We start from the raw sequence: 17,929 nt of genomic DNA on the forward strand, positions 1-17,929 counted from the left end.
TTGGATTCTGTTTCCCCCTCTCTCTCCCCTTCCCCCACATGCGTTTGTTTTGTATCTCAAAAATAAGCATTAAAAAACATTTTTAATAAATAAAGTAAAGTAAAACATGCAGTTTTGTTGGGATCTAATTGACATGAAACACCATTAAGTTTATGGTGTATCACACAGTAGTTTGGCTTACATATATTGTGGAATGATCACCACAGTAAATTGACTTGTCCATCATCTATCATCTCTTAGATGCAATAAAGAGAAAGCAAAAAGAGAAAAAAAATTTGTTTTTCCTTGTAATGAGAACTCTTAGGATTTACCCTCTTAACAACTTTCAAGTACCCTGTATGGTAGTGTTCCCCATCATCATCATGGTGTCCATTCCATCCCTAGTACTTCGTCATCTGGTAACTGGAAGTTTGTACCTTTGACCACCTGCCTCTGATTCCCCTGCCCCCGTTCCCACTGTTGGTCACCAACAATCACTGTTGGTTGATCTCTTTCTCTAGGAGTTTGATGTGGGTTTTTTTTTGTTGTTTTGTTTTTAGATTCCACACTTAAGTGAGATCATACAGTACTTGTCTTCCTCAGATTTGTTTCACTTAGCATAGTGCCTTTAAGGTCCATCCTTGTTGTCGCAAATAAATGTTGTGGACATTATGGAAAGTCCACTGTGGACTTATGGAAAAATTGCCACAGGTGGTATTTGGGGAAGATATTTGGGGGAGGGTGGGGGAAGCTGGGAATTCAGGGGCGAACAGTATACAGCAGTTATAACCTGTTTTCTTCAGCCTAGTAACAGTGAGGGGTGAGGTGAGGGCCAGTCTCTTGAATACACATTTGGATGGATGAGGATATCCTGGATTTCTTGGAAGGTTGTTTGTTTAGGGGCCCCAGAAAACTCAATCTGGAGAAGCTGACAGAGAGGTAGGCGAGTTAGGAGTCTCTCCCAATGGGGGTGAAGAAATGAGATTCTGCCAAACTTCCTCTTCCTTAATTGTGCCAGAGCTCCAAGTAACCACTGGGTGGGGTTTGTGTTCTTTTTTTTTTTTCTTTTTTCTTTTTTTAAATTTTTATTTATTTTTGACAGAGCATGGCAGTGGCGGAGAGAGAGGGAGAAGGAGAGAGAATCCCAAGCAGGCTCTGCACTGTCAGGACTCTAGTGAGGCTCGAACTCATAAACTATGAGATCATGACCTAGGCCAAAGTCAGATGCTTAACCAACTGAGCCACCCAGGCGCCCCCATTGGGGTTGTGTTCTAACTCAAGTTTTCATTAGCTCTTGAACAAATAAAATAGGAGTGGCATCAATCTCAGGTCAGGCCCAAGTTGTTTTGCTTGCTGTCTCTTTGATCTCCCAGATTTCTCTCTTCTAATAAGCCCAATTTTAGATGACATAGCTCTGATATGAATAGGATGCCCTACTTCAGACTTCCTGGATCCCAGAAGCCAAGAGGCTTCTTTAGTGTAAAGGGAAAGGAATGAATTCATTTTTTTAATGCCCCCCCCCTTAAAAAAAAGTTTATTTATTTTTTGAGAGAGAAAGAGAGAGCACAAGCAGGGAAGGGGCAGGGAGAGAGGGAGACACAGAATCTGAAGCAGGCTCCAGCCTCTGAGCTGTCAGCACAGACCCCAAAGCGGGGCTTGAACTCACGAGCCACAAGATCATGACCTGAGCTGAAGTTGGACACTTCACCAACTGAGTCACCCAGGTGTCCCTACCATTACATTGAGTTAATTGCTTTTGCATTTTCCAAGGCATGTTTGTATCCCCATTACTGAAGGTTTTGCTATTAAATACATAGTTTAAAAATCTAAAAAGAAAATAAAATAAACCTAATTATGTGTACCTAAGTAGTAGAGTAGAATATAACAGATCTATTCTGATATCTGTGGCTTTTTCATTTAGCGTGATGATCTTAAGATTGATCCATGTTGTACAGACTACTTCAGTTATCTTATTGTATAGTAATTCATTTTAGGAATATACTGCAATTTTTTTAATGTTTACTTATTTATTTTTGAGAGAGAGAGAGACATTCAGAGTGCAAGCAGGGGACGGGCAGAGAGAAAGGGAGATACAGAATCTGAAGCAGGCTCCAGGCTCTGAGCTGCCAGCACAGAGCCCAATGCAGGGCTTGAACCCACAAACTGTGAGATTGTGACCTGAGCCGAAGTCAGACGCTTAACCAACTGAGCCACCCAGGCACCCCTGCAATTGTTTATCCTACTGTTGATGGACATTAGATTTGTTTACAGTTTGGTGCTATTATGAAATATGTACGTATTTTATAATCTTGGACACACACTTGTTCAGCTGTGTTTTTCCCTTACCTACGATGTATGTGCCCTAGTGTTCATAGGCACACATTTGTTGGTAGGGCATTTATGCATTTATCTAGGAGTGGATTTGTTGGGTCATAGAGTGACTTTTAAAAGACTTTGAAGTGGAAAATGGAAACATATACAAGAGTAGTAAGCTTCAAAAGTTGAAAACATTCTGCTGATCTCTCACTGATTGCCTTTTTTTCTTCTGGGGATTATCTCTAATCAGATATCATGTGTCATGTCATTTTCCCTGTAAATACTTTAGTATGTATCTGTAACAGATAAGGGTTTAAAAAGACTATAGCCACCATTACACCCAACAATTAACAATAATTTTTAAAAATATATTAGGGTTCTCCAAAGAAACAGAACCAATAGGTTGCATGGGTGTGGGTGTGTGATTTATTGTAAGGTATCCACTCGCATGATTATGGAGGCTGAGAATTTGGAGTTGGAAAGGGTGAGGAAGATGTCTTCCTGATTAGTAACTTGTTAGCTGTTCCTGAGAACCTCTCCTTTTAGAATAGAATTACCTCACCCCCATCTGCCATTTCAAGACCAAAGCAGCTCCAGAGGATCTCAAACAAGATACTGTACAGCATCCTTTCTGTTAAGATTTATTTTGCTGGGGTGCCTGAGTGGCTCAGTCGGTTGGGTGACCGACTTTGGCTCAGGTCATGATCTCATGGTTCGTGAGTTCAAGCCCTGCATCAGGCTCTGGGCTGAGAGCACAGAGCCTGCTTGGGATTCTCTCTCTCCCCCTCTTTCTGCCCCTCCCCTGCTCATGTGTTCTTTCGCTTGTGTGCTCTCTCTCTCTCTCTCTCAAAAGCAAATAAACATTAATTTTTTTTTTTTATTTTGCTAACTTAACTGCCCACATTGATCTCCTAAGAGCTGCCTCACCACCCCATAAGAAGACCATTTGTTCTTGGGTGTGGACTTTAAAGATATATCTGTGTCTCCAAGATCTGTTACTGGTTCTTAGTCGGTTCTCTTGTAAAGAGAACACTTATTCAACTGCTAATCAGCACAGGAATCTGATTGTATACACAGCTACCAGGGAGCTTTGTGAATGAATACAGATTCCTGTATTCTGTATCAGACTCTGTCGATCAGATGGCTTGGTGCTGCAGTGACCTAACCCATATTTAAAAACACACCTCCCCAAGTGATTCTGATGGAACAGCATCAGTTGTAGATCCTTATTTGGGAAACAGTTACCTCGATGGTATTTGGAGCTGGGAGAGCCAGGAGATGGAAACACAAGGAAAAAACACAGTTGCTCAATCCTCAGTGTCCCAAGATTATGAGACATTCACACAAAGTCCCTTTTTATCTAGTAGCGAGTTTATCTAGTATCTTAGGGTGGAATGAGATACAGGAGACATGCCCACTCTCCTATCTCTGGAATGAACATTCTGGAATGAATGAGGGGGACTTCCTGGATTACAAAACAGATTTCCTTGTTCAGATGCACTTGGAAATTCACTTTGGGGGAACTCACCTGGAAGAGAATCTGGTTCTTCTAGAGGATCTCTCCCAGTGAGGTTAGGTTGTAGAGCTGAGGAGGCAGCCAGACGCCTGTTTCCTTGCTTAGTTTTCTGGAAGCCACAAGGTGGAGCTCTGTTTCTAAGTCTGTTTTCTTTAGTGCTTAAAGGACACCAAAGCTGGGATTGTTCACTGCTGCTTGCTTCCCTTTGACCCCTCAGCTCTCCCTGTCCTAATAAATCCAAATTTAGAGAACTGCAGTGTCTGTATGAATGGGTTGCCCTACTTGAATCAGCCTAAATCCAGAAGCTATGAAGTTTTCCTGGTATGAAGGAAAAGGGATCTGAATTTCCCTGAACTGTTAAAAAAAAAAAAAAAAAAAGGAATATAACAAACCTAAGGGCAAAAACAGATAGAAGATAAACATGGAGATTAACATATTTGCATAAAGGAAATCCCCATGTACCACCAGCAGTAGAGATCACAGCATTCCAGAAGCCATCAGCTGCAACATACATTTTCCTGATCAGTTTCTCTCCTTTCTTCCAATTATATAACCACTATCTTGATTATGGCAATCAATTCATCACTTCCCTTCATAATTTTACTGCATAGGTCTGTATCTCTAAACTGTATAGTTTAGGGGCATCTGGGTGGCTCAGTCATTTAAGTGTCTGACTCTTGATTTGGGCTCAGGTCATGAGCTCATGGTTTGTGGATTTGAGCCCCGTGTCCAGCTCTGCACTGATGGTACAGAGTCTGCTTGGGATTCTCTCTCTTCCTCTCTCTGCCCCTCCTCTGCTTGTGCTCACCCCCTCTCTCTCAAAATAAATCAATAAATAAAAATACAGTTCAACTTTATTAACTAAAAATTTTGAAAACATAAATGGAATGCTGTACATACTGTTGTCTTTTTATTTTGTCCATGTGATAGATTCATGTTGTAGTTTTTAAATATTTTATTGCTGAAGAGTAATTTACTATTACTACACTTTATTCTGTTAATGAACTTTTGGGTTGTTTATAGTTTGGGGCTGTTGTAAACAATTCTACAGTGACCATTTGTGAAAACATGTGCTGTTGACATGAATATATAAAATTGAGGGTATGTGGGATTGCTGGGTATAGGAATCTTTTTTTTTTAAGATTTTTTATTTATTTTTATTTTTTTTTTAATGTTTATTTATTTTTGACAGAGAGAGAGACAGAGCATGAGCAGGGGAGGGGCAGAGAGAGAGGGAGACACAGAATCCGAAGCAGGCTTCAGGCTCTGAGCTGTCAGCACAGAGCCCGATGTGGGACTTGAACCCACAAACCGTGAGATCATGATCTGAGCCGAAGTTGGACGCTTAACCGACTGAGCCACCCAGGAGCCCCTGGGTGAAGGACTTTTGATAACAAGACTACCTAATATTTATTTTGAGTTCTTTCTTTTGCCAATGCATCAGGAAAGTATGTTACACAGTAATGGATTATTTGCAAGTGATTATTTGCAGAAAGCCAAAAAAAAAAAAAAAAAAAAAAAGGAAAGAAAAAAAAAAAGAAAGAAAAAAAAAAAAAAACCCGAGTATTATTGTAGACTGATTTATGTCAAAACAGAAGCACCAAGCAACAGTCAGAGTGCTTTACTTGAAGTAGAAATTCAAAACCAGATTCATAAAAATGTAAGCCACATGGGAATTTGTAAATCTTGTAAACTGCAATGATATGAGGGTCAGAGATCATTTTAGCTAGCTTTAAAGGTTCTCACTTGGGGCGCCTGGGTGGCTCAGTCGGTTAAGCGTCCAACTTCAGCTCAGGTCATGATCTCATGGTTCGCAAGTTCAAGCCCCATGCTGGGCTCTGTGCTGACAGCTCAGAGCCTGGAGCCTGCTTCAGATTCTGTGTCTCCCTCTCTCTGCCCCTCCCCTAATCATGCTCTGTCTCTGTCTCTCAAAAATAAATAAAACATTAAAAAATTTTTTAATAAAATAAAGGCTCTCACTTGATATTTGGATGATACCATTGTTTATTCATCAATTCAATATTTATTGAGTGTCTGTCTATCACATGTTAGGCACTATTTTACACATATGGTATGGGGATCCATTGGTGAACAATATGGACCAAAGTCCCTGCCTTCAGATAGCTTACATTCTCATTATGTAAAGGAAAGCATACCAAGTACTACACACAGTTATTATACCATTTCATGCCAATAGATTTGACAGTTTGGATGAAATGGCTAAATTCATTAAAAGTCACAGTTTGTCAAAATTGATGGAAGAGGAAATAGAAAATCTGAATAGTCCCATAACTATGAAAGAAATTGAACTCGTTACTAAAAGCCTTCCCAGAAAGAAAACCCAGGGCCAACTGTCTTCGCTGGTGAATTTCTGAACATTTATGAAAGAATATAGTCAGAGAAATCACTTCCCAAGTCTGTGTAGGAGGCCATTAGAAGTTTGGTGCAAAAGCTGACCAGGATATTAGTGGAAAGGAAAATAACAGACCCATCTTTACATAAACATAAATGCATAAGTTATAAACAAATCTAGTGACGTAAATTATAATTAGACAAAATACATCATGACCAATCCTGGTTTATTCTAGGAACGCATGCAAAAATCAATCAAGGTAATGTATGATGGCGTAAATAAAGGATAAAAATAATATCTTCATATATGCATAAAATTCATTTGATACACTTCTATAGCCACTCATGATTTTTAAAGGAAGAAAACACTTAGTAAACTATTAATACAAAGAAATTCCTGTAATCTTATTAAAAATAGCTTAAAATAAAACCTACAGCAAACATCTTAATGGTAAAATAACTAAAGTTTTCCCCTTACCATACCCTCTTATCTAAGCGTTACCAGTTCCCCATCACTTTCTCTTCTCCTCCCTTGTACCCCTTTACAGTCTCCACTTATCCCAGGGGAAGAAGCTGAGGCCCAAAATCCAAAAATGACATCTTATGTTACTTTTTCCTTTCGTGATGCGTGTCTCAGTATGACCCAAGGTAAGATGGAGCTGGAAATGGGAGAAGGGTAGGAGCATACAGAGCTCAAAAATGTCCCCCAGCTGCCCTCACATTGCCTGTAACTCTGCTTCTTCATGAGGCAAAGTGGATTTGTTTGTTGTGTCACTGGTCTGGGATAAGTCCTCAGTAAGGGCCCTCTCCAGACTGGCAGGCAGGGAGTGGATCAGTCTCTCTCGGAAGTCTTGGCCCATGAAGACGTAAAGGATTGGATTGAGGCAGCTGTTGAAGAAGGCCAGGGAGCTTGTTGGATTAGTCAGGACATCAAGGATTTTGTACTTGCCCTCAAACAGTATCTGTTTGAGCCAGACTGTGCTTAAAAGGGCAACCATTTGAAAGGGGAACCAACAGAGAAAGAAGGAAGCCACAACAGCAGTAAGGACCCTTAAGGGACGGCTGGATTTAATCATGCCTTTTTTACATATCTTGGCAGCAATGAGCCCATAGCAGATAGCAACAATGGACATTGGCATACTGAAGCCAATGATAAACCGGATGATCCCTCTGATTGTCAACATGGTGATAGCCACCTTCAACCTCTGTTCAATACTGTTGCCCCAGCGTGCAAAGTTGAAAGTACAGTATATATTCCCTCTTCCATCATTTACTGTAGTGAAGAAGATGAAAACTGGCAAGGTAAGGACTAGGGCAAAAATCCAGGGTCCAATGATGAGTTTTGTAGCCAGACTTACAGTGCGGTGGTTCTGGGCCCAGACTGGATGCAAGACACAAATACAGCGGTCCAGGGCAATGAAAGCAATGAGGAAGACACTTCCAAACAGGTTGATGTCCACCACAATGTGAATTACCTTACACAGGAACCAGCCAAAAGGCCACCGTTCTTTCATGGCCATTGAGACAATGAGAAATGGCAGAGTGGCAGTGAAAGAGAAGTCGGCCAAGGCCAAGTTCAGGTAACAGATGGTGGTGACACTGCGTGCCATCCGGAATCCAGCCACCCAGATCACAAGCCCATTGCCCAGGATGCCAAGGACAAAGGTGATCCCAAGCACCACCAGTGATAGGATCCACAGAACAGTGTAGCCAGCAGACTCGTGGAGTATCTCTTCATATTCATTCGGAGTGATGGAGAGGTTGGTTTCCATCTTGCACACACCTGAAACATTTCAACAATGGCCATTTCCAATCCATGGTCCATCTTACAGTCTCCCTATTCATGGACAACATCAACTACCACTCCAACTAGGACCCCCACTCTACTGAAACTTGGCCGGTTATACTATAAAATTGACACTCTTTTGGCTATTACTTTGGGAAAGGATAGTTCTCCATATTCCCATAATAATTCATATGCATTCCACCTATCAGGCTGATTGCTTAGCCAAGAGGATTATAAGGCTCCTGTTTACTAGCAGAAAACTACACCGAGGGTGAATAGATAAGAGAAATTGATTAGGAGCCAGTTACAGCTTAGTGAGGGAAGCGCTAGACTCAGAGTCAGCAGAGGAGGCACATTGCTTAATGTCATGCAGTTTCTCAGCCTTGGCACCATTGAACATTTGGAACTGGATAATGCTTAGCTGTGGAAGACTTTCCTATACATTGTACAATGTTTTAGCAACATCCCTGGCCCCCATCTAGCAGCCGCACCCCCAGTTGTGACATGCAAAAGTATCTACAGACGTTATCAAATGTCCCCTGGGTGGGTGGGTGGGTGGGTGGGGGAGAATCACTCCCAGTTGAGAGCCACTGTTAACAGTATGAAGAGTGTTGGGCTCTGGGGGGAGGTCAGTCTGTATTCTCATCTGACACCTGCCCAGTGGGTTCTTGGTGACATCTCTTTGAGCTTCAGTTTGCTCCTCCACAGAATAGAGGCCATTTTATGGAGGAGACTGATTTTCAGGTGAGGGTTAGTTGAGAGCGGACATGGAAATCTTTCAGGCAAGACCAAGTGAGTCTAACAGATGGGAACTTTCTGTTTTCCCCAGGCTCTATGCTGTGCCCTGGGGCTTAGTCCTGGGCCATCCACGCATCATGGAATCTCAAGTTCAGGTCAAGTACAGTGCTCACAACAGTAGCAGCTAGTACTTACGAGCATTTTCCATATGCCAAGAGTTCCTGTAGCCCTCACCACAACCCTTGTGTATGGCGTTTGAGGATTGACGTGTGCCAGAATTTGAGCTCAACCAGACACATTCCACCAGAATTGTCCTCTCAACCTTCTTCCACCTGCTATAACAGAGTCAAGTTCTCTCTACCCACTCACTAAGCACCCTACAGAGTCAAGTTCTCTCTACCCACTCACTAAGCACCCTACAAGGCACTCAGAAGGGATGATGTTGCTGCAACAGGGAAAGCCAATTGTGCAATGACAGGAGAGGAAAGACCAGTGAGACAAAGTTGTAAAATTAGGGCCGCACCCTGGTTGCAGTGTGGGACACAGAACCTGCAAACCACAGACGATACCCCAGTGGATTATGACGACTACTATTTGGTAAGCCCCTCAAATGTGCCAGTCACTGTACCTTTTATGATCTCCAATTACAACAGTCTTGCTTTTGGATAAGTATGATTACCACATCATTGGGGCGCCTGGGTGGCTCAGTCAATTAAGCGTCCCACTCTTGACTTCTGCTCAGGTCATGATCTCGCTGTTTGTGAGCTCGAGCCCAACATCGGGCTCTGTGATCGCGGAGCCTGCTTGGGATTCGCTCTCTCTCCCTGTCTCTCTGCCCCTACCTTGCTCTCTCTCAAAATAAATAAATAAACTTAAAAAAAAATAAAAAACTGAAGTATCATTACCACATAACGTAAAAGGAAGCCATGACTCTGGCAGGGGAAGTGACTTGTCCAGTGTCGCAATTACTAAGGGGCACAGTTGGATTTCTGACCGAATTTCATATGGCAGCTCAGCATTTGTGTGTCTGCTGACTCTACTTCTCCAGCATATGTGCATTTCCAAGTTTTGAATTAACCGTTGTAGTTCCACTTCCTCCCATCTGCTTTTCCCCGGCCTCTCCCCTCCTCATCTGTGCGCTCATCTGGTGCCTTTGCCTCATATTTTAACGGGAAAATGGTAACCATTGGAACTTTTTAGCCTTCCCTGCCCCAAACCTTCCAATCTGCCTGCACTGCTACAGTCAGTGTAGAGTTCTCGTTCATCCCAGTGGCTACCTTCCCATGTTTGCTCTGGATCCCTCTCTACCTCACCTTCCCAAGAACTTTCCTCCTGCATTATCCCTTTTTTTTTTTTTTTTTTTTTTTTTTTTTACCAAGAACAAAAACCCAAGATTTTCTTAATACTAGATTATGTTATCTTATCTCTTCCCCTTACAAAGAAACCATCCCAGGGGCTCCTGGGTGGCTGAGTCAGTTAACCAACAGACTTGATCTGGGCTCAGGTCATGGATTCGTGGTCGTGAATTCAAGCCCCGCATCAGGCTCTGGGCTGACAGTGCAAAGCGTGCCTGGGATTCTTTCTCCCCTCTCTCTCTGCCCCTACCCAGCTCTCTCTCTCTCTCTCTCTCTCTCTCTCTCTCTCTCTCTCTTGAAATAAATAAACTTCAAAAAAAATTTTTTTTTTAAATAAAAAGAAACCATCCTGGGGACCCAAGGGGCCCAGTTGGTCAAACATCTGACTCTTGATCTCAGCTCAGGTTTTGAGCTCAGGTCTTGATCTCAGGGTCGTGAGTTCAAGCCCCACGTTGGGCTCCATGCTGGGTGTGAAGCTTACTTTAAAAAATAAGTGGGGCACCTGGGTGGCTCAATGGGTTAAGCATCCAACTTCAGCTCATGATCTCACAGTTTGTGGATTCAAGCCCTGAGTTGGGGTCTCTGCTGTCAGCACAGAGCCTACTTTAGATCCTCTGTCCCCCTCTCCTTTTGCTCCTTCCCCACACTCTTCTCAAAAATAAACCTAATAAGTAAATAAACAAATAAATGAATATTTAAAAATAAAAAGAAACCATCCTGTTCTGTTTTTTAAAGATTTCATTTTTAAGAAATCTCTATACCCAACATGGGGTTTAAAGTCACAGCCTTGAGATCAAGAGTCACACACTCCACTGACTGAGCCAGCCAAGAGCCCCCTCTAAATTTCACTTTCAATGTTAGGGCAGCCCAGGGTTTGTACCTGCTCCCCTCCATCCTCTCTATGTAGTCTTTCCATAGGTAGTATCATCTGGTCTCATGGCTTATAATACTACACTGATAACTTCCTTTTTAGGTTTTGTTTATTTAAGTAATCTCCACACCCAACAACCCTGAGGTCAAGAGTCCCACACTCCACCAGCTGAGCCAACCCAGGGCACCTATACTGAAAACTTCTCATCTAAGGCATCAGCCTTGGCTTCTCCTTAGAGCTCTAGCCTGATATAACCACCTGACTTCTTGACAGCTCCCTGTGGGAATGCCATAGGCACTCCAAACCTGACATTACCCAAACCAAACTCAACTATTCCATCCTCCCAAACCTGCCTCTCTTACAGTATCCTGTATCTATTTGGAATGTAAACACCCAGCTGTTAAAGCTCCAAATCTAAATCGTATCCTTGCTGTCTTTGCCTTATCACCCAAAGCAATCCAAGTTTATAGATTCTGTCTGCAAAGCAACTGAATCCACACCCAGAATCACTTCCATCTCCACTGCCCTTGCCCATGCCCCCTCTTCTGGTCTGCGTGTTTCCACTGACCTTGCAAATAGCTTGTTCTTGTTCCGAATGCCTCCCCCCACTCACCCCAAAACATCCATTCTCCAGGCAGTGGCCATATGACCTTTTAAAAACACAGATCATGACATTATTCTGTTCAACACCCTCCAGTGGTTTCCAAACTCCTAACTCAAGCTTACCAAGCACTGTTGGATCTGCCCTGTCTATCCTTCTTTTGTGACCCAATTTCCAAAGTGTGGGGGAGTCCCCACACCAACAAACAATTGCCAAGAATTCAGCTCAGTTCTGACACCGTCAGATCACACCGGTTAAAGGTTCAGTCCTAAAAGATGCCCCTCCTGCCCCTGGGCCAAATCAGACACCAGCTGCAAGCCCAGGGTACCTGTGCGACTGACTGACTGGCTGTGAATCAGAGGTTCCCATAACCTCTTCCTCACAAAACTTAATGATTTCCAGAACCCAGAGAAATATTTTACGTACTAGATCACCAGTTGATTAGAAAAGGTTGTAACTTAGGAACAGCCAGTTGGAAGAGATGCACAGGGCCAGGTATGAGGCAAAGGCGCGAGGCTTCTATGGGCCGTCCAGGTGTGCCGCTTTCCAGGCATCTCCATATGTTTTCACCAACCCAGAAGCTCTCTGAACCCTGCGTCCTTTTGGGGTTTTATGGGGTGTTCATTACATAGGCATGACTGATGAACTCATTGGGGTTAATGAGGATTGGGGATTGAACTGGGGATTGAACTCAGTTTCTACCACTTCTTCTCTCCCTGGAGGTCAGGGGGCTGAACCGGAAAGTTCTGGCAGCCAGCCCCCAGCCTTAGGTGCCTCCCCCAAATCACTCATTAACATAACAAAAGACACCTCTATTGCTCTCATCACTTAGGAAATTCCCAGGGTTTTAGGAGCTTGGTGCCAGAAACAGGGTGAAGACCCGACATATATTTCTTATTATGTATCACAACATCACACTGGATCGTACTTCATACATTCACTGTGATCTTACATAATGGGCTCCATCCAAACTGAATTCCTTCAATTCCTCCAACATGCTGAGCTCACTGCCATCTCAGGGCTTCTGGATCCTCTGTTCCTTCTGCCTACGATGCTCTTTCAGGCTTCCCACATTTGGCTCTTACTGAATATTCAGTCCAAGCTTAGATACTAACATCTTCAGAGGCCCCACCTGGCCCATAATGCAGAGCAGCTATACCAGATATGTTTCCTGTGTACCCATTTGCTTTTTTTTCTACTCTAAATATCCTCCACATTAGCATGTATGCTAGAAGACTACCAAATTCTTTCAATGTTATACTTCTAGAGTAACGCTCTCCAATGGAGACATAAATGTAAGCCATAAATATGAGCCATATGTGAGGGTTACCATTCTCTTTACAAAGTAAAATAAATTGGGGCGCCTGGGTGGCTCAGTCGGTTAAGCGTCCGACTTCAGCTCAGGTCACGATCTCACGGTCCGTGAGTTCGAGCCCCGCGTCGGGCTCTGGGCTGATGATGATGGCCCAGAGCCTGGAGCCTGCTTCCGATTCTGTGTCTCCCTCTCTCTCTGACCCTCCCCCGTTCATGCTCTGCCTCTCTCTGTCTCAAAAATAAATAAACGTTAAAAAAAAAAATTTATAAAAACAAAGTAAAATAAATTGATTATAATAACATATTAACTTTGATAAAATATTCTATGTAAGCCAACGTATCAAAAGAATATTATTTGAAAATGTAACCAATATAAGAGTCATGAGTCAGGGGGCTCCTGGGTGGCTCAGTTGGTTGAGCGTCATAATCTCACAGTGAGTGGGTTCCAGCCCCACTGTGCTGTCAGCACAGAGCCCGCTTTGGATCCTCTGTCCCAGTCTCTCCTTGCCCCTCCTCTGCCTGTGCTTTCTCTCTCTCAAAAATAAATATTAAAAAAAAAAAAAAAGTTACCAATCAGATATTTTACATTGTTTTTTCATGCTAAGTCTTTGAATATAACGTTGGTTTCACACTTCCCAGCACATCGCGGTTTGGCCTAGCAAGAGCTCAACAACCGTATGTGGCAAGTGGATTCTGTATTGGACAGCCCGGCCTAAGGGCTTAGGAGGTATCTGCCACACGGTAGAGGTTCAAATAATAAGTTTTGAAATTGTCAAGCCCCCAACTTACCACCAGCTGAGATCCTTTTTCTGTCTCTAGTTCCTGGCTTCCTGCAGAGTGACTCAACTCGGGCAGATGCTTTATTGGACGAGGGGGAGGGTCAGTGGAGCTGGGACCTATCAGGTGACAGAAACCCAGGCTTCTTGCAGTTTCCAGAAAGCAGCCTGGATGTGTTGTCAGCATCCCCTTCTTAGAAGTCTGAATATTCCCCTCACCTCCAACCTCCTGTGGGAGACAGGAATTCAGCCCTCTAAATGTTAAGAATCAAGGAATCTGGATGTCCAGGCCCTCCCTTTCTCCTTCAGGGATTCAAGAAAATGAAAGAAACAATTAGTGAGATGAGAGGAACTCAAGGCAAGCAATAAAAAGCATAGGAGATAGTCAAAAACTTGTTTCTCTACTCACACAACAGTTTTTTCTTTAGTTTATTTTTTAAGTAGGCTCCATGCCTAGCATGGAGCCCAAAATGGGGCTTGAACTCATGACCCTGAGATCAAGAGTCAGATACTTAACTGACTGAACCACCCAGGCACCCCTGCCCATGTAGCACTCATGATACCAAATGTGTAGTAAAGGGCTCAATCCCACAAGCCTGCCCCCATTTCAGATGCTACTTCTCAGCTTGCCACCTGTACTTCTGACTGACCAGCTAAATCAGGGGCTCCTGTGACCCCCTTAGGTTCAATAATTTGCTAGAGTGGCCCAACAAACTCAGGAAGGCAATTTGCTTGTGTTTACCAGTTTATTATGTAAAGGTTATGACTCAAAAACAACCAAAACCTGTGTCCATCTTGTCATTTCAGATGAAATAAAGAACAATAGGGTTTGTATCAACCCCCAGGCACAGCTGGACAGCCAAGGAATCTGTGGGAACCCTACTAGCTTGTAAGCAGTTAATCAGCACTACCCTAAAGATATAATCACAAGGGGTACCTAGTGAAACCTCTAACATAAAAAATAAAGATATTTTTCAGGGCACCTGGGTGGCTCAGTCAGTTAAGCGTCCGACTTCTGCTCAGGTCATGATCTCACAGTTCATGAGTTCGAGACCGCATCAGGCTCTGTGCTGACAGCTCGGAGCCTGGAGCCTGCTTTGGATTCTGTGTCTCCTTCTCTCTCTGCCCCTCCATGACTCTCACTCTATCTCTCTCTCTCTCTCTCAAAAATAAAAATAAACATTAAAAAAATTTTTTTTAATTGGAAGGAAGTAGGTTCTGAGTCTGAACAAGAATTGAGTTTATTATAATTCTTCCAGTCCGCCATCCCATTGGTTTTCTTCCAGGGGCTTCCTGAACATGACCACGAAATGGCTGCCATTGTTCCAGACATCACCATCATGGCCACATAACCTCCCAAGCCAGGAGAATGGGGATGGGCAGAAAAACAGACTTCATTAATATGCCTCTCTCATTTTATAAGGAAGGAAAATCTGTTCTGCCGTCTTTGCAAAACCTCTTCTTACTTTCCACTGGCAGAACCAAGTAATATACCCATTTCTAGACCAATGCCTCACACACACACACACACACACACACACACACACACATACACAAAGTTTTAATGAAGTTGCCCTGATTGGCTTACGATGAAGGAAATTGCCACCTGGATAAAATGGAATCCACTTATCAAGGAATAAAGGTGGTAGATAACTGTATAGGTATAGATCTCCAAAGGAGTTCTCCCTTGCTGGTTCCTGGGGACGTAGAAAGTAATCAGACATGGGCTCTGACCGACTGGATGAAGAGATGAGACAGTGAAGGGCTTGTGTCACTGACTTAGGTCCTTTGGGTTCTCCGAGCAATAGAAATTTACTAGAGGCATTGACTAGAGGAGTTTCAGGCTTTCATTGGAGCTTATGCTCAAGCACAAGGGTCCTTTGTGCTGGCTCTCTGGCAAAGGCCAGAGAACGTTCTTTAAAATAGACTGAGATGGGGCAGGAGTGACTCTAAGTCATGTAGTTGGGGAGAGATACAGGAAATTGGGTGCACAGGTATAGTGAACAGAACATGCTTCATCGTGCATTGCATGTCTCATTAGTATGTTAAATCTCCACTCCTGGGAGTGTTTTTAGTATTATAATCAGGGAAGAAGTCAGTGAAAGGTCAGTGCTGGGGTCCACTCTTGGCGCAGGCTGGTTTCGATTTGTCTTTGCCAGTCGAGACCCTCCTTTGGTAAGCATCCTGCTCCCACATTCCTGCAAAATATGCTACTTAAGGGGCCTAGGGCTTCACCTATCAAGGGACACTGGGTTGCTTAATCAGGATTGAGGGGACTTAAGTCCAGTCCCTGCTCTGTCTGATTTGGTCACAGTAGAGTGAGAGTATACATAGTGATAGAGAGATGCCTGGGTTTTTATGCGATCCTCCAAAAGAAACAGCTAAACTCAGACTGACAAGACCTAGTAGTATAGAGTTGTTGCCTAGAGGGAACATCTAGGCTGGGTCTTAGAGGCTCAGGTAAAGAAGAGAAAGAAAATTGCATTCCAGGCAGAGGGGAGTGAAAATGCACAGGAAAGAGGCCAAGAAATAGGTTAAGTTGGTTATTGGAGCGTAGGTAGTGAGGCAGAGAGCAGTAAGTGATAGCAAGGGCCATCTCTTAGAGGCTCTCCACTGCTACAAGAAGGACTTGGACTTTCTTCTTAAGGAAATGAAAAGCCATTGGGACCATACCAAAATAGAAAGCTTCTGCACAGCAAAGAAACCCGTTAACCAAACAAAAAGACAACCTAATGAATGCGAGAAGATACTTGCAAATGATATATCCAATAAGGGGTTAATATTCAAGATCTATAAAGAACTTATACAACTCAACACCGAGAAAACAAAAACAAAAACAAATAATCTGATTTGAAAGCGGGCAGAGGACCTGAATAAACGTTTCTCCAAAGAAGCCATCCAGATGGCCAACAGACACATGAACAGATGTTCAGCATCTCTAATCATCAGGAAGATGGAAATCAAAACCGCAATGAGATACCACCTCACACCTATTAAAATGGCTAGAATCAAAAAGACAGAAATAACAAGTATGGTGAGGATGTGGAGAAAAAGGAACCCTCATGTTGGTTGGAATGTAAACTGGCGCAGCCACTGTTGGAAACAGTATAAAGGTTCCTCAAAAAATTAAAAATAGAAACAAAAGTAGAAGTTCGACTACCGGGTATTTATCCAGAGAAAGCAAAAACACTAAATTAGTGTTTCATTACGATTTAATTCTTTTTGAATTAAAAAAATAAAAGCACCCTTATGTTTATTTGCAGCATTATTTACAATAGCCAGTGGGGTGCCCAGGTGGCTTAGTTGGCTAAGTGTCTGACTCTTGATCTCAGCTCAGGACTTGGTCTCAGGGTCATGAGTTCAAAGCCCTGCGTTGGGCTCCATGCTGGGTGTGATGTGTACTTTAAAAACAAAATACAATAGCCAACATATGGAAGCAACCAAAGTGTCCATCAACAGATGAGTGGATAAAAAATATGTGGTATACGTATACAATGGAATATTAGCCATAAAAAAGAATGAGATCTTGCTATTTGCAACAACACGGATCGACCCAGAGGGTATTCTGCTAAGTGAAATATCGGTCAGAAAATGATAAATACTGTATCATTTCATTTATATGTAGAATCTAAAAAAATAAGACAAGTGAGCACACATGCAGAAACAAAACCATAAACACAGAGAATGAACCGTTGGTTGCCAGAGGCGGGTGGCGAGTGGGAATTGGCAAAATGGGTGAAGGGGAATGGGAGATACAGGTTTACAGTTATGCATAGAATAAGTCATGGGGATGAAAGGTACAGCATAGGGAATATAGTCAATGGTATTGTGATCATGTTGTATGGTGACAGATGGGAATTACATTTGTGGTGAGCATAGCATAATGTGTAGAGTTGTTGAATCACTATGTTGTACACCTAGAAGTAATGTAACATTGTCAACTATACTTCAATTTTTAAAAAATAGGCAAAATGAAAAGCCATTTAAACAAGAAAGGGACTTGTCAGATGCATGCTTCAGGGGAAAAAAAAAAAAAAAAAAAAGCCCTAGAGTTCTGCAAAGGAGTAGACTTGAGAATGCTCCCAATTGAAGCCAGAGACCGTAGAGTGGAGGGTCTTGCAAAAGATTAAAGGAAAGTTGTTGAAGTGCTGCCCAGGGCAGGAACAGTGTCATAGAGAGGAAGTGTGGTCTGAGGAAAGATTGTTCAGGCTCAGGAGATGGGCTCTGGAGACTGGGCAGCCATGGGGAATGAGAAGGAAGAAGGGCTCTTAATGAATCCCTCGGTTTTTGAGTTCCTGTTACTATTGCTACATAATAAGCCACCT

General features: G+C 42.8%; 1 protein-coding gene across 2 annotated transcripts in view; it reads right to left on the reverse strand.

Annotated features, from left to right (window-relative positions):
- Positions 1-5,795: 5,795 nt before the first annotated feature.
- FPR2 (formyl peptide receptor 2) overlaps positions 5,796-17,929 on the reverse strand; it is a 32,477-nt gene continuing 20,343 nt past the window's right edge. For both annotated transcript variants that reach the window (XM_045440495.1, XM_045440496.1), the window contains 2 exons: positions 13,618-13,907; positions 5,796-7,946 (listed from right to left, as the gene is read on the reverse strand). In XM_045440495.1, coding sequence (XP_045296451.1) covers positions 6,880-7,935 — 1,056 coding nt within the window. In that variant the 5' untranslated portion in view covers positions 7,936-7,946; positions 13,618-13,907 and the 3' untranslated portion in view covers positions 5,796-6,879. The remainder of the gene's footprint in view (positions 7,947-13,617; positions 13,908-17,929) is intronic.

Source organism: Leopardus geoffroyi, chromosome E2 (assembly GCF_018350155.1).
Source record: "Leopardus geoffroyi isolate Oge1 chromosome E2, O.geoffroyi_Oge1_pat1.0, whole genome shotgun sequence".
In the NCBI taxonomy this organism is placed as follows: domain Eukaryota; kingdom Metazoa; phylum Chordata; class Mammalia; order Carnivora; family Felidae; genus Leopardus; species Leopardus geoffroyi.